Below are 14,651 nucleotides of genomic sequence, written 5' to 3' on the forward strand. Positions count from 1 at the left end.
GACAGAGTGACTCCGGAGGTCAACAACATGGCACTAGGAGTGAAGCAGGAGATGGAGCACCAAGAAAATATGAAACTATTGACCTGTGACTTCTAATCCCTCTAATATGCTCAGTGCTATATTGTTGTGCAACTTCCAATTCAAGCCGCATTATCACTCGGGGGAAAGGTGCGTGGATTTATGGCAGGTGGCCACCCCTCAGCAATATGCCTTGAAAATCTTGATCCTAGTTTGCTGCTATTTCCTGGATTCGGCAGACTTGTATAAGCCTTACGTTTGTCATGTACATGTTCACTCATGTAGCCTTAAGTGTTTGTGTTACATGTTAAAAGCCATGTCTCAGTGAGAGTGGGAGAGCATACACACTGCATGTTATCAGTGGGCTGTGTTATTATCTGCAGGTACAGTATGACTCCAGCAGCATTTTAAAGAGCCTGTACGGAGGCGCAGTAAACCAGTGAAATGGGACATGAGGAGTCAAAGAGCAGCGCTTCAACAGCTTAATGATGTAGAGGCATCCAGCTCTGTCAGGCAGTAAACTCTTTAATATGCTGTTAATTATTTCTGAGAGATTGAATATTGATTAAAAAGCAAAATGGTTTTAATTATAACTCCAGCTCCAGCCATCCTAAATGAAGACGATTTTAGGCTTTACGTGAACATCTAACAAATCTACCAAACCTCAAGCTATTTCAGCTCCGTTTGAATTTTGTTTTTACTTTGTACTTTCTGGGTTTGAAAGTGAGTGCTCTGTCTCGGTGTAACCGGTGCTGCAGCTCCTTCTCTCAGCTCCAGCTTCAGAGCTGCCAATGCTGATCCACTGTCTAAATTTGAAATTCATGACCTGATTCCTGCTCTGTGCAGCACTCTCAGAACATGCATTGCCCACCCAGGTAATTCCTTTAAATCACGCTTGGGTAATTCTAGCATGGTTTCTTTTTTAACATGTCTGTGTTGCACTTGAAAATGAAGCTCGTACACGTTTTTTTTTGAGCGGGATGACATGGACACATTTAACCATCCCACATTATGTCTGAGTTGAATAAGAGGACAAGAAAAATCTCATATTTCGTAACTGAAAGTGTTTTCTTTTAAGAGTCACTGTATACTGTGTTTATGTATATGATTAAGTGTGAGTTATTCATTGGAACAACCCGTCTTTTGTCATTCTCATCACATTGGGAGTATTTGAACATATTCATTCACAGTTCAGATTAGTCATCTGTTAATGATTAAACCCCCAATAATTTTCTCAATCAATGGCTTGTTTGACATCTAGAATGTCATAAAATAGAGGAAAAAAGGCAACTGAAAAACCCTGAATTATTCATCTTAGTTTCACATAGGATAAAGAAAAAGTAGCATATCCTCAAGAATGAGAGGCTGGAACAAATGAATGTTTGGCATTTTAAAATTTTCTGTTGATGACTAGATAAGTTCTGGAGATAAGCTGTACCCTCAGGTGGACCATTGCTTTCCTGGCTCTGAGTTTTCTATGGACAATGGATAGCTTTTGTATTCTGGGCAGACGGACCCAAGCTCACCTTACCTCACTGCTCACCTCAGAGACTGGCTCAATATTTAACGTTGACGTTGCACTGCATTGAGTGAATGCAGATGAGGATAGGCCCTCAAGATTGCCACCAAAACGCTTGGCCTGCCAGTGCCTTAAGTGGTCTATTTGTGATTCAGCAGCAGCATCTTGCTGGCTGCCAGGCTGGCATGGAGTCAACCTCCCAGGGGGAGTGTGTTAATGTGGGCCCCCAGGCCGTAGGACCAGGGTAATTGGGTTCACATGGTCGGTGTCGGGGCACCCCTGCCACCTCCAAAACAAAGGCCTCCTCCCAGGCAAGCTGTTGGGGACAGAGAGACAAACCCCCTCCTGATCACTGCTCTGATTTACTGGAAAGGCTTATTCAATTACGGCAATGTTGTATGTTTTTTTTGTATTGACCTGCAAATTATGCAATGAGCTGAGGGTATTTTGCTTGTGTGTATGCTCCCTTCATCTGCCTAGATCTCTCTCCGTCCATTTGTCTATATATACATCCAGCCCACTGAACCCACATTAACATGGAAAGTGGCAAAACTGCTGAGAGCATCCCTCTAATATCTCTAATATGTAACACTGCTGCATCTTTTCACATTTTTCTCTTGGTTTTGGCTGTGTCTGCATTCAGGGGTCACAAACCCTGTTGCTTGCTCTGTGGCCTCTCCAGACAGCCTGAAGCAGCTCAGTTGATCCACAGCCAACTCCCAGATCTTCCTCTACTCTGATCCTCTGTCCCTCTGCCTGGTCTGCCTGCCTGTCTTCTTGTGCATCTGCAGCAGCTGAATGCTTTTTCTCTTTACCACTCACTTAGAGGCCGTCTCTTCGTTTGACACTGTCTAATAAGACAAAGGTGTCTCTCTCTCCTTTTTAAGGTTCAGTGGGTTTAAAGGAACTCAAGGTTTCGCTTTGCTTTGTTGAGACTCTCTCTCCTCAGCGTTTTAACTGCCCCACAGCCACAGTTGCGCTCACGATTGATTGGCAGAATAATTATGGACTTGATTTGTTCAACCACAGGCGAAGTGGGATTGAGGGAGTTGGGGAGCAGAAAAGAGCATGTATACCATTTTTCTTTTTTAAGAGCACAGCAGAGAGGTGTACTTGCCTGCTCCTTAAAAACCAACTTTAACACAACGTAGCCCACTAATAACACTGACACATAGATTGCACTATAAAACATAGACACTCTTGCACATTCTGTTAGCAGTGAGGAGGCCCCCGTTGGCACCCGGCTCAGCTGTAGGCTGCAATAAGCTGAACAATGTGCTCAGTCGCGTGAGCGGTGAAGCGATAATTGACACATCCTAAAAATGCAAGTAAGGACTGGGTTATTAATGCTTTCTTCCTGGGGGTGGTTTTAGCTGAACCATTAAGCCTTTAATTGAGAAGGAAGACTGACATTAAAAGCTGTTGCCTTGGCATTGCCGTTACCTACTTTTTGTTTTTTAATGAAGATGGGGCTTGTGGTAGTTCACTGCATGATTACAGAGCTCACATGCAATCACAATACTCAGGCTGACTGCTATTTTAGTTTGAGGGATCTCAAAAATAACTCTGAACTAAGTCATTTGCCTGCAGGGCTGGAAAAAGTGAGGAGTCTCCCTTTGACTGAAGGGCAGGTGAGCAGAGTTCCCACCCCTCCCTGTTTATCCCCCTTACAATTGCTAGGAAAACAAGGGCTTCTCCCACGCTGGATATGAAGCTGTTGATATGGAAGGTATGACCCGGGTTTCGGTCGAGAGTAAAGATGCCAAAGGCTTGTTACCAGGTTACATCACTGTTGTTGTTGTGACTGCATGTGCCAAATCTTCAGGCATAACAGAGGGAGCACGCTTAGTGATTCCCCTCCCTATTGCCAAGTTGCCATCACACTACAGGAAGATTCTTGTCATTATAAGCTCTCCCTCTTTCTCTCTCTCCACACACACCAACGTCTGGACAGCATTTAACAAGCAGCGGTGTAAATATTTATTGTGGTCTGTTTGAATCCTTGTGACATTGTTTTTAATGCAGCATTCATCATGTCTACAGTTCTGAGGTAGCATATATGGCCGTACAGCCATCACAGGTCTTAATGGTTGTGTCTGTGCAGCTGAGCAGGCACATGCTGTTGGAGTGCTACCCGTGATGGATGCATGACTGCAGTAAAAGGGGATTAATCGCGGAAATTGCAGATAAGTGCAGGAGAGCACTGGTCTGGTACCTATCAACAGTCTTGTGTCTGCAAGTGGGAGAGAGAATGTGAGCTGAATTGCCTCCTCTTTTCTCAGAGAGGAAATGATGACAGTAATGCGCAGGCATTTGAAGGGAAGTTGTTCTAGGTAGGCAGCTAGGTGTTCTAGGTAGAAGGTGAAATAAGATGGCAGTGGTGGAATGTTATATAATAATATAAAGGCATTTCTGTCTATTTTTGAGAGATGAAACCATATACTGATGATGGCAAATAACAACCCACATTGGGGCTAATCAATTATGGCAAAAATTATAATAAGGATTATTTTGCTTAGTACTGAGATCATGATTTTTTAACATGATTACTCATTGACTTTTGAAACATCTTGCATTTATTGAACTTAAAAAAAACTTTTTAGCACTAGAATTCCTTGAATTGAAAAAAATAAAAAATGTAATATGTACTGCAGCATCATGGGCTTCTATTTGCGTGATATGTATTATCAACAAGTTTTCTCTAAGTCATTCAGTGCTGAGCGTGCTTGGCAACCAGTGACATACTGTCAGCTCTGGACACGTTCTGCACGCACAGTCATCTTTGTAGAGAGCTGATACATTAGCTGCAAGCTGTCATATGCTTATGTTCTTTTCTAACTTATTTGTACGAGGATTTGGGACTTCCACGGTGCGTAACGACCGTCCCTGCCTGCTCTCCGTACTTAAGCTCACTGTGTAAGAGTGTGCTTGCTGTGCACACCCACGTGCCACGTGATATCTTCCTGTCTAACAGCTGAAATGATTTTAACTTTCTTGTTGACCAAAGGCTCTCTTTCCGTCATCTTGGCTCAAGCTGAGCTAAACATGCCTCAGCCTGGCTGAGAGTGAGTTTGGGCTTTTAGGAACGAATGGAAGTGCACTGCTTTAAAGGAAAAGGGAGCGCTGTATTTATAATGTAAGACCAGATGAGAGCATCATAGCAAAATGGAACATGTCACAATAATTGTTTTATCTCATTTAATTATTAGGTTAGAACCATTTGAATATCTATTTCTCATACATAATGTCCAAGAGGGAAGAGAAACCAATACAATGAGAAACATACTTCTTGTCTATTATTTCAACATAAACAAGTTTTTAAAGAGATCTACATGCCTAGACATTACAGAGTAAACAAATAAGATAATTTCCAAAACCGCGCTGTTAAATTATTCACTTGTATCAGCTTGACCTACATTTCATTTTCAATCAATGAAAGTGACGTGTGCAGAGTTTCCATATGGTGCCGGTCCACGTGGCCTGGAAGATTTCAGTGGTGCCCAGAACAAACAGGAGAAATTCAGTCACATATTATCTGATTATGGACCCTATTATCCCATGTTTTTGTGTCCAAGTGACTAATGGAGACAACAGTCTTTGAAGTTTTCCCAGTATTGAGTGAGAGTGCCGCAGCCGACGGCCCCGGAACGAGCTGCAATGCAATCCCTCCGGATGTTTGCCACCGTCAATGCACGTTCACTAAAAGTTGTTTTTGCCATTTATAGGTGCAGATATTAGTCCTAGTGTATTTAAAATATCTCACAAAAGTATGTCAAATAATATACGGTAAAGAAATCATCCATCACCGCTGAAAATCTTTGATTTCGCTGACATTCGGTCAGTCACAATGAATCCCAAAGCAATAGTTTCTACTGTGCTTTATAATTAAACCAGGTCTTCCTAAAGGTGTCATATGTAACATTTCTGCATTAAAATGTCTAGAACAGACTAGACCTATGTCATATATTTTGTTGAATTACATACTTATATTTTGTCAGATGTCAGCGGTGTCACGTCCCCTTTACCTCCTCTCGTTGCTTTAACTTCTGGGGAAACAGGGATACACGGGATACACACTCTTTGTTGCCAAGAAATAGTTACAGACTGTAACTCCTCCTACAACCACAATTTTCTTTTTTTTTAATCTGTGTGTGTGTGTATGGGTTAAACAAACAATATAAACATTTTATTAGTGGGCTTAGGGGTAGTTAGGCTGGTTTTATTTGCCTTTATCTCAGGCTAGCTGGGTCCCTCTGCTTCCGGCCTTGGTATCAGTCCTCCTTTCAGACTCTTAGAAAGGGAGCAAATAACCATATTTCTCCAAAAGATGAACTGATCCACTGTTCACCTTGATTAGTTAAACTTCTGCGTTTTAGTCGTGGTCAAGCGTGTTTTCCATTGCAGAAGAGGGGGAATCATGGCTAAGAGTACAAGTAACCACTGATATCTGTTGAAGAGAAAAGCCTTTGTGTGGTGCTCAGTGGTGGCTGTAGTGAACACCGGCTCAGCAACAAAAGCCCCTTTTTACAGGTCTTCCTGCTTTCAGCTCGAACACTGTCAGACCTATGTAAAACACTGGTCACGAGCAGGAGCATGAAACCATGTCAAATAGTCCATGCTGACTCATTCAAACCAAAGACTTTTTTTTTTCCCCAAAATGCCCATTTTCACTTCAAAGTAACTACTACATCTGATTCTGTCCTCTCTGCATTTGCTTGCAGTTGCATACACAGCTGTCATCCCTGCAAAAGTGGTCCTATACCCACTCAGCTTACAGGTAAACTGACAAAGTATTTCATCAGGTTTATTGACCTGATATCATTAAACAGAAATGGCAGATGAAAACATTAAGTGTGCATGCTGTCTGCTTCAGTTTGGCTTCTTATCTTTCACTAACTTTTCCCCTTGGGGTGTCTTGTTATCTAAGCAAGTAAGTAAAGCTTTGTTTATATAGCACCTTTTAATACACACAGTAACAAAGTGCATCACACACACAAAAAGATAAAAATTAATAAACAAATAAGGTAAAAATGCAATACAGTGTAAAACAGCGCAATGAGAGACAGACCAGACAACAAGAACGACAAAAAACGAAGCCCAGAGTGGAGATCTCTAAATCTGTCTTTAAATACTGCTCCGTACTGGGAATGCACAGCAACCTGATTATCGCTCATTTGCTATTCCTACTACTATACTATACTGAGAGCACTTGGACTGTAATTCAAATAGTAAAACCAGTTTTATTCACTATTTTGTTTCACCTACTTCCCTTTTGTGTGCCTCTTGTACTTCTGCTTTGGTCAGTGGTTCCTTCTGTTTAGCAGCATGCCGTGCCTAAACCAGAGAAAGCGTAATAGTTTCATTCATTAGACTGAAGGCGGCATTTGACAAGAGTGAAGCAAGCTTATTGGAGTATGTTGTGTGTTTTATGGGTAGTTTATCTCAAATCTTGAAACTGGTGGTTTAAAATTGTTGCCTGTCAGCAATCATAGATCTGTTTGTCATTGTACAGATTTGAATCACAAGTAGCTCAAAGAATTAATACCGAATATTCAATATGAAAGGAGGATACTGCAAGATGTGACGGCGTCTAATATTTCTTGTGATTTTATCTCTTTGAGGTATGAAGTAATAACATCTGTTTCACAGAGCTTCACAACAGTACTTGAGCAGAGTTTTCCAATGCTTTTAACTACGTGCACTAAAACATAATTTCGATGAAAGCAAAATTGGGCATTTTTTCGAACGATGGATTGCCTCCCTTGGCAGGTGTCACATCTTTTTAAGGTTATTTTCAAACCGTACTATAGAATACATAAAGCACTGTTCTTTGGAAAATGCTCAGCAGTTTTACAGTGTAGTGTTACTTCACTCTGAGAGGGCAGGCTTTGAAAAACTAGTTTAGGCAGTAAATCCTGTGGTGCATTTGTGTGGTGTAGTTTAGTGTAATTTTTATTGTTTTGTTTCATTATTAATTTGAGGGACTTTGGCGGATATGCAGCTCATCTGGGTTTATATCCTACTTTGCCAATAGTGTGGGCATTTTCTGAACTTCCTCACTATAAGAGGGTCCAGACTACTCAGTGAACACTTTTACAGCAGGAAACAGGGAAAATGTCTCTGATACGGAGCATTAAATTCAGGTGAAAACCTGATCTATTCCTTTTAATGGGAATCATTGGGAGCCAGTAAAGTGAAAACACTATACCTTCAATCTGTTGGAATAAACATTAACTATGTTACATTTTCCATAAAACATCAAACTGTAATCATGCAGCTGACACACATGAGGTGTTTATCTTTGATTGAATTACCTTCGCACTCACAATGAAGCCATTACGGTCACTGCTGGACAATAGATTATTCAATGCAATGAAATCATAATTAAAATGTGGAACAGTATAATTACCATCAGGTTCTTTTTGCGGTATTGTTCCACCCCCAACTGTAGGCAAAGTAAATGATAAGCTATCCTTAAAAATGACATAGCATTTACGTGGAAGTGGTCATGGCAACAACAGTAACACCAGATGTTGCCAGCTGAGAAAAAGTGGCTCACCCAACAAATCACCCAAAATATGTTATCCAACAGATAACAAAATTCCTTGTGGATGCTTTGTTCTGCTGTATATTTACAATTTACCAAGTATAAGACCATGGTAAGCGTTAACTTTCACTCATTTCATCATGTCAGCAGTAATTTTTCACCAGGACCTCCAGTCTTTGCATCAAGTAGCTCCTGAAAAATAAGGTGTGCCTGATGAAGTAGGCTACAGTAATGCCATTATTAAAATGTTACATTCATAAAACATCTATACTTTCTAAATTAGAATTGAAATTAAGTAGGGGGTTATTGTCATTGTACAAAACGTTGAAGGCAGTTAAGTGCCATTCATTGTAGCAAATCACACTTGAAATATTCATTTCATCCTGGGCCATGCATTGTTAGGGGTGCTACTGAAATTTTTAAGTGCTTGCTAAGTACAGACATCAATTTTGCAATAGTGGAGATGGGGAACAGTGCTGATTTTATGACGCAGTTGCTGACTTGCATCTCCGTACGTACTTGCCTAACATGATGAAGTTGACGTAATCTGCTATGTTGTGTTGAGTAATCCCTGGTTGTTAGTCAGCTTGTTGCCTCATTGGAGATTCTTGAATAAAAGGGGGCCTGGCACATGTATAATAACCATGCTGTCAGTTTGATTGAGCCTCTTCAGACTCAGTAGCTGAGACACAAAACACAATCACTGATTTGCTGTCAGTGCTCTGTTGGCAGCAGGAACGTTGATAAGTCCTGTCAAGAACTTAGTAAATTAAGATGTTTCAAAAACGCTTTCAATTTCTCATTCAGAACTAAATCTGCCATTAATCCCTGGAGGATAAAGAAACTTTGAGTGTTGAATAGAGAATGAATTTGACCATCCATTTCTCCCTCTCAGCCTTGGAAAATAGTCTCAGTCCTCCATTCTAAAAACAAATTAAAGTCGAGAGAAAGAGAAAGAAGTTTTTTTTCTTTTTTTGGCTGTGACAGTGACTGAACCTCATTTTCCTAGAGCCAGATCAAAGTGGCTCTGCGTGTGTGGGATCGCAGTCTGTTCCCTTGGGCTCATAATAATAGTGCCTGAACTCTCAGACCTCTTCCATGCAGACTCTGTTGCCACTTTCTGCTCTTTGCCAGGCCTGATGCCAGCATCATGGTGTCCTTCACACCCTCTCCTACTGCTTCATCTCCCCTGGCTTTTCTTCTCATCTTTCCCACCTCTTCAGTTCTCCTTCTTATACCCCTAGACCCGTTGGTGAACATACTCAGACAGTCCTCTCTGACATGGTAGCAGGCTGGGGCATGTCCCTGCTCTGACTGTCGCACAGCCTGGCAGGGTAATGAAGGCAGCAGGAGGGCCGCCTTACTGCCTGCCCCTGTGTTGCGCTTCATCATTCCTGCCACAGCCCAAGGTTCTCTAATTAAGACATCGACTTGGCCTGGCAGATTATGTAGCAGCTGGATCATTAGCGTAGAGGGTCAAATGGCATGCGTCTCCGTGTAGCGGGTGGAGCGCCTTTCATCAACCCCCATCTCTGTCAGCTCACCTCCGGCGTCCACCAGAAGGCTCTGCCTGCTTCTTCCTCTCGGCTACCCCCATTCATACGGAGTGTTGGGGCTCAGTATGAATGGGGGGCCAAGTCTGTATGAATGGGATCATTTGTATCAGGGCCACCAAAAATTAATTTGTTCAGATCTTATTGAATGCGAGAAGTAGCAATATTCCAATTTTCTGAACTAATCAATTCATCATCTAGTCTATGAAATGTCTAACAATTGTGAAAAATCTGAGTTGCTCAGAGCTCAAGGTGAAGCTGCAAATCTCTTCTTTAGAGAAGCTTGAACCAGACGTTGTCTTGGGATTTTTGCTCGAAACATGACAATTAATCAAGAATAAAAAGGGTTGTCAGTTAATTTTCTCTTGATTGACTCATCCAGTGTTTCATCTCTGTTAGTATTATATTTAAAGCGCTTGTGGTAGACAAAATATGAGCAACATTCAATAAAGGGTGTGACGCATTCTGCATCAACAGTACAGTACGTGGTCTTCATGAGCAAAAACACAAAGCATTTATTTTTGTATTTACTTTATATTGTCAACCGTTTCATTTATTTTGTCTCAGTACTTGTACTCATTGCAGTATAGGCTCAAATGAGTGGTTGGAACTAAAATATGAGCATTTCATCCATGCCAGTGGTTGAATTCACCTGAGATCAGTGAACTATATTTCAGAACGGGAGCTGTACAGGTTAGTTGTACTGATGATATGACATTGACTTAAAGTCTTGGTTGAAAGATGGACACTAACAATGTATTTAGGTCGTTTGAGTGGTCCTGCGGATATTCAAATGGATAACAATATGTAGATAAATATTCAGTCAAATTTGTTTTATATTTCAATAGGCTGCCATTCAAAGAGGAAAATTACTGCCATTAGGAGCTTGTGAGTCACCTTTATTTCAGTTACAGGGTGGAGATATGTTGTCTATGATTTGTTTGTCTTTTCAGTGATGAGGAACTCTCCCCCCCCATTAGACTGACTCACCTTTCAGTAGTCAGTCAGCAAGTGTGCTCATCTATCAGTCTGCTCATGACTGCAGAGGTTGGGAGAGTTACCTCAAAGCCTTTGGTGTTTTCATCAAGGCCTTGTGTTTTCATCTAGGAAGAATAAAAAGCCGCATTGGAATAGTAAATAACCAGCTCTTTTCCAAGTGAACAGATTAAAGTGAAACTCTACCCAAAATCTATCTTTGAGTATCAAAAGACTTGAAAGGTGGCCGTAAAACATTTGTTGTGCTCTTCTCATCGAATTGGGAAAGTTGCGGGCAGCTTGATTTCAGACAGTTACAATAGATTTCAAAGGCAGCATATTCACTTAAAGGAATAAAGTATCAAAACATCCATAAAAAACTTCTAAAACCAGCCTTGCAACATAATCTGTTTCTTTGTTATCCACCTTCAGGTTTACTATGTTCCAAACATTCACCATTTTGCCAAAAATATGGCTAAATACACTGCTGTAATGTTGTCCTGTTGCCCTTCTCAAAGCTTCGAAGCTCAACCTGAAGTAGCACATTTGGCCATAGTTTGGTGAAAGTATGACGTGCTAATCATGCAGCTGGACGGTGCAGGATTGGATAATGCTCTAGGAGTGGTTTGAGAAGCTCATTCTGACCTTTGTTATGACTCTTTTCCCATAAAAGCGCATTTACTGACATGAATTCCAGGTGACCGTAGCTGCTGTTCTCCATCACAGCCACCTTTCAAAAGAGAAAGCGTTTGATCCTCAAACGACACATGTTTGATAGAGTATCACTCAAAAAATAAACACAGGAAATGAAATACATGTAAATTTTATTTTGCTCCGAAAAACTTGGATTAGAAACTTTGCAGTGCCATATGTGGCCCAACACTGATTATAAGGGAAGATTTAAGACCAGTGCTCCACCATTAATGATCTCCCCAACTGGATTTAGTTTTTCCTGTCTCAGAATTGTTTGGATGTGTGAAAAACGCCTTCATCATCTGGCTCTGCCCGTCTTCACTGATAGCAGATATTGAATTGGCTGCTGGGCACTAGCTAAACCCCGCTGTGAGAGATCAATTGAAAGGGACAACCACAAACTGCTTTTGACCAACTGCCGCTAAAGCAGTTTGCCCAATTTAGGAATTTCTTATATTCCTGCTGCATCTCACACTGACAGCGGAGGCCCATAAAATTAGGTCCTGTTTTTAATTCCTTGCCATGTTTTTAAAGTAAGATGGATTTGAAACAAATGTGAGATTTCACATATACCATGCAAACTAAATTACTATTAAATTAAATGACTACAAATGTTTTTGATAAAGGCAAAGATTAGAATCATTAAAAGGACACGATTTGGATGAAATGCCTTTTTGATCAGTTACATCCAACAGAAATGAAGAAGTTAAATATCATAGCCACCGTTTGGAAAAAAAAAAAAAAAAAGGGCTAAGTGGCAATAATTGAGTATAATTCCACATTACAAACATACTGTTTTTGAAAGATAAGGTATCTGACCTATTGAGTGCCCTTAAGACTGTATTTATTCTCAGCCTGACAGCCTGAGTGCACACTCAGACTCACTCACACAAAAACACTCTTGTGCAAGCATGCTTAGTCAAGAGAAAAATCCCACAACTTGGTGAGGATTTCTCCCTCCCGTCCTCTCTTTGTTTTTTTCTTCCCCTCAGCCAGATTGCAGTGTCATCCTAATCAGGGTCACCCCCCTGCCCCTCACATGCCTGTGTTCACCTACCTATGTAACTTAAGGCCTTTCTAGTCTGCCCCTCTATTTTAAGACAGGGAGGGCAGTGTGCCAAGAGGGACAGAAAGACAGGCTCCTGTGGGCTGCACTCTGCACAGCACGGGCGACGCGCACAGGGCCGAGGACAGTCTGCAAGACGGCGCTGGCTGGCTTGTTTACGGCAGAGGCTCAGTTTCGGGGTGGAGGGGCGGGGGAGGCAGGAGAGCTGGCAGGCAGGGAAGAAGGGAGAGGGGGTTTACTACCCTCAAGAGAGTCGGAATTCCTCCTGAGCCATTCCCCCATTTGGCTGGCAGTTGTGAAAACAATTGCCTGGCATTTACTCTCTCCGTGCAGATGGAGTCCGAGCTATGAGTCAGCTTTGAGAGCAGCAAGTGGTGGAGAAAGTGGTGGGCCTGTGATCTGCTGCACAGCCAATATAGGGATATTTTACAGAGACGCTTTTTGATGTGAGGCAAACGGTTCAGAGTTGCTTCCCGCTAACATTGCTTGTTGTTCTCTACAGGACTGTTGATGTGCACATCTTTTATCTCCAGTGTTTAGTTGCTCGTTATGACAAGTTGACTAATGATGGCATGTCTGTTTCCTGTTTCTCCAGAGTTGACCTTCAGGAGACGTTATGCTGATGTCTTGAGCTGAGGGAGACCATCCTCGACCTGTCACTCCTCTCCATTTGATATTCCACACCTGGTCTGCTCTCCATCAGTCACCGGGCACCAACAGCAACCACCACCACCTCCACCTCTTCCCCATCCCCCTCCTGCCCGGCCTGTCGTCACCATGACGTCGGAGCTGGAGAGCAGCCTGACTTCCATGGATTGGCTTCCTCAGCTGACCATGCAGGCGGCCATCCGCAAGGCGGATGCCCAGAATGCTCATGGGCCAGGCATGGGCAAGAAGAGTGCCCTACTGGATCCTAACACCACGCTGGACCAGGAGGAGGTGCAGCAGCACAAGGACGGCAAGCCGCCCTACAGCTACGCCAGCCTCATCACATTTGCCATCAACAGCTCGCCAAAGAAGAAGATGACACTGAGCGAGATCTACCAGTGGATCTGTGATAACTTTCCCTACTACAGGGAGGCGGGCAGTGGCTGGAAGGTGAGAAAAAGACACATCTGGCCTTTAGTTTAAGCCGACGCATTCGTTATCATGGCGATGATGCCAGTTGCTTTCTTGTTATAGTGGAGCTTTTTTTCTGTTTTCTTTTTTTCTGGAAATTTTTCTTTGACTTTATATTTTGTAGTAAGCCGTGGACAGCGTTTGTTGAAGAGCTGATGTTGATATTCCTCGACTTAAATCATTGTTTTGTGGTCGCTGGGCATCTTAAACAAAGTGAGATGCCATTGGTAATCACCATTGTCACTTCTGAGAAAGCTTAGAGGGAAACTATGAGTGCACCAAATCACACTAAGTGCCTTACTCCTCCGAATGAAAAATGGTGCAGCCCTGAGAGAACCATATGAAGTGTAAAACCCTGGATTAATATTCAGAGAAGTGGCCCCTATCTGTGTGAACACAGACTAAATAGCCCATTCATGGGTGGTATTATTCATTGCAGATGCCTTGATAGGAGAAGGCCATTATGCAGAAGGAGAGAGCCAGTGCTGTGTCATCATCTCAAGGAGCCCATGATATACCGAGATGAAGCCATGCTGATTGCCTTTTAAAGGGCCCAGATGGAAATTGATATTAGAATGAGTTTTCCAATCAGACGACGTTTATTGGAAATAGAATCTTAGGCACTGCTTTATTGCAGTCAGACAAGATGTATGAAGCCCATTTCCTGGGGCGACAAGATCTGGCGTGTGCACAGGCTGCATGGAGGTGTGTATGTGTGTAGGTGAGGGAGAGATGAGAAAGCATGTGTTATTGTAAATGGATTGATTTAGGCTCTTGTTGCAAGGCCTATTGTAAGGAAATGAATTGTATTATTATGCAACCTTTGTTTCCTTTTTTACCTTCATCGTGTCTTATTTAGTTGTCAGCAACATAGCTGCACGTGTGCTGTCAGTCTGCATGTATTCCTGCATTGAGCTACAGCCATTTTCACTCAACACTGAGGTCAGCTCTGTATTTTGTATACCGCCTACCTTCGTTGGCATTGAATTTAACCATTCATTGCACACTAACGATCTGTCTCTCCAGACATGGGTGCAAGTTTGCTGCAGCATTTTCCACAATCTTTGTTGCTGTCGTTAAGGTTGTTAACAAATCTAGTTGCAGAGCGTGTAGCTCTCATTGCTCAGTCTGTATCCATTGAGATGCTAAACTGTTCATATT

At 42.1% G+C, this 14,651-nt stretch overlaps 1 protein-coding gene across 1 annotated transcript in view; it reads left to right on the forward strand.

Annotated features, from left to right (window-relative positions):
* Positions 1 to 14,651, forward strand: part of foxj3 (forkhead box J3) — a 70,203-nt gene that overhangs the window by 16,585 nt on the left and 38,967 nt on the right. The window contains exon 2 of the mRNA XM_070958643.1: positions 12,967 to 13,469. Within this exon, the coding sequence (XP_070814744.1) occupies positions 13,149 to 13,469 (321 nt within the window). The 5' untranslated portion in view covers positions 12,967 to 13,148. The remainder of the gene's footprint in view (positions 1 to 12,966; positions 13,470 to 14,651) is intronic.

This window comes from Chaetodon trifascialis, chromosome 3 (assembly GCF_039877785.1).
Source record: "Chaetodon trifascialis isolate fChaTrf1 chromosome 3, fChaTrf1.hap1, whole genome shotgun sequence".
NCBI classification, from domain to species: Eukaryota; Metazoa; Chordata; class Actinopteri; order Chaetodontiformes; family Chaetodontidae; genus Chaetodon; species Chaetodon trifascialis.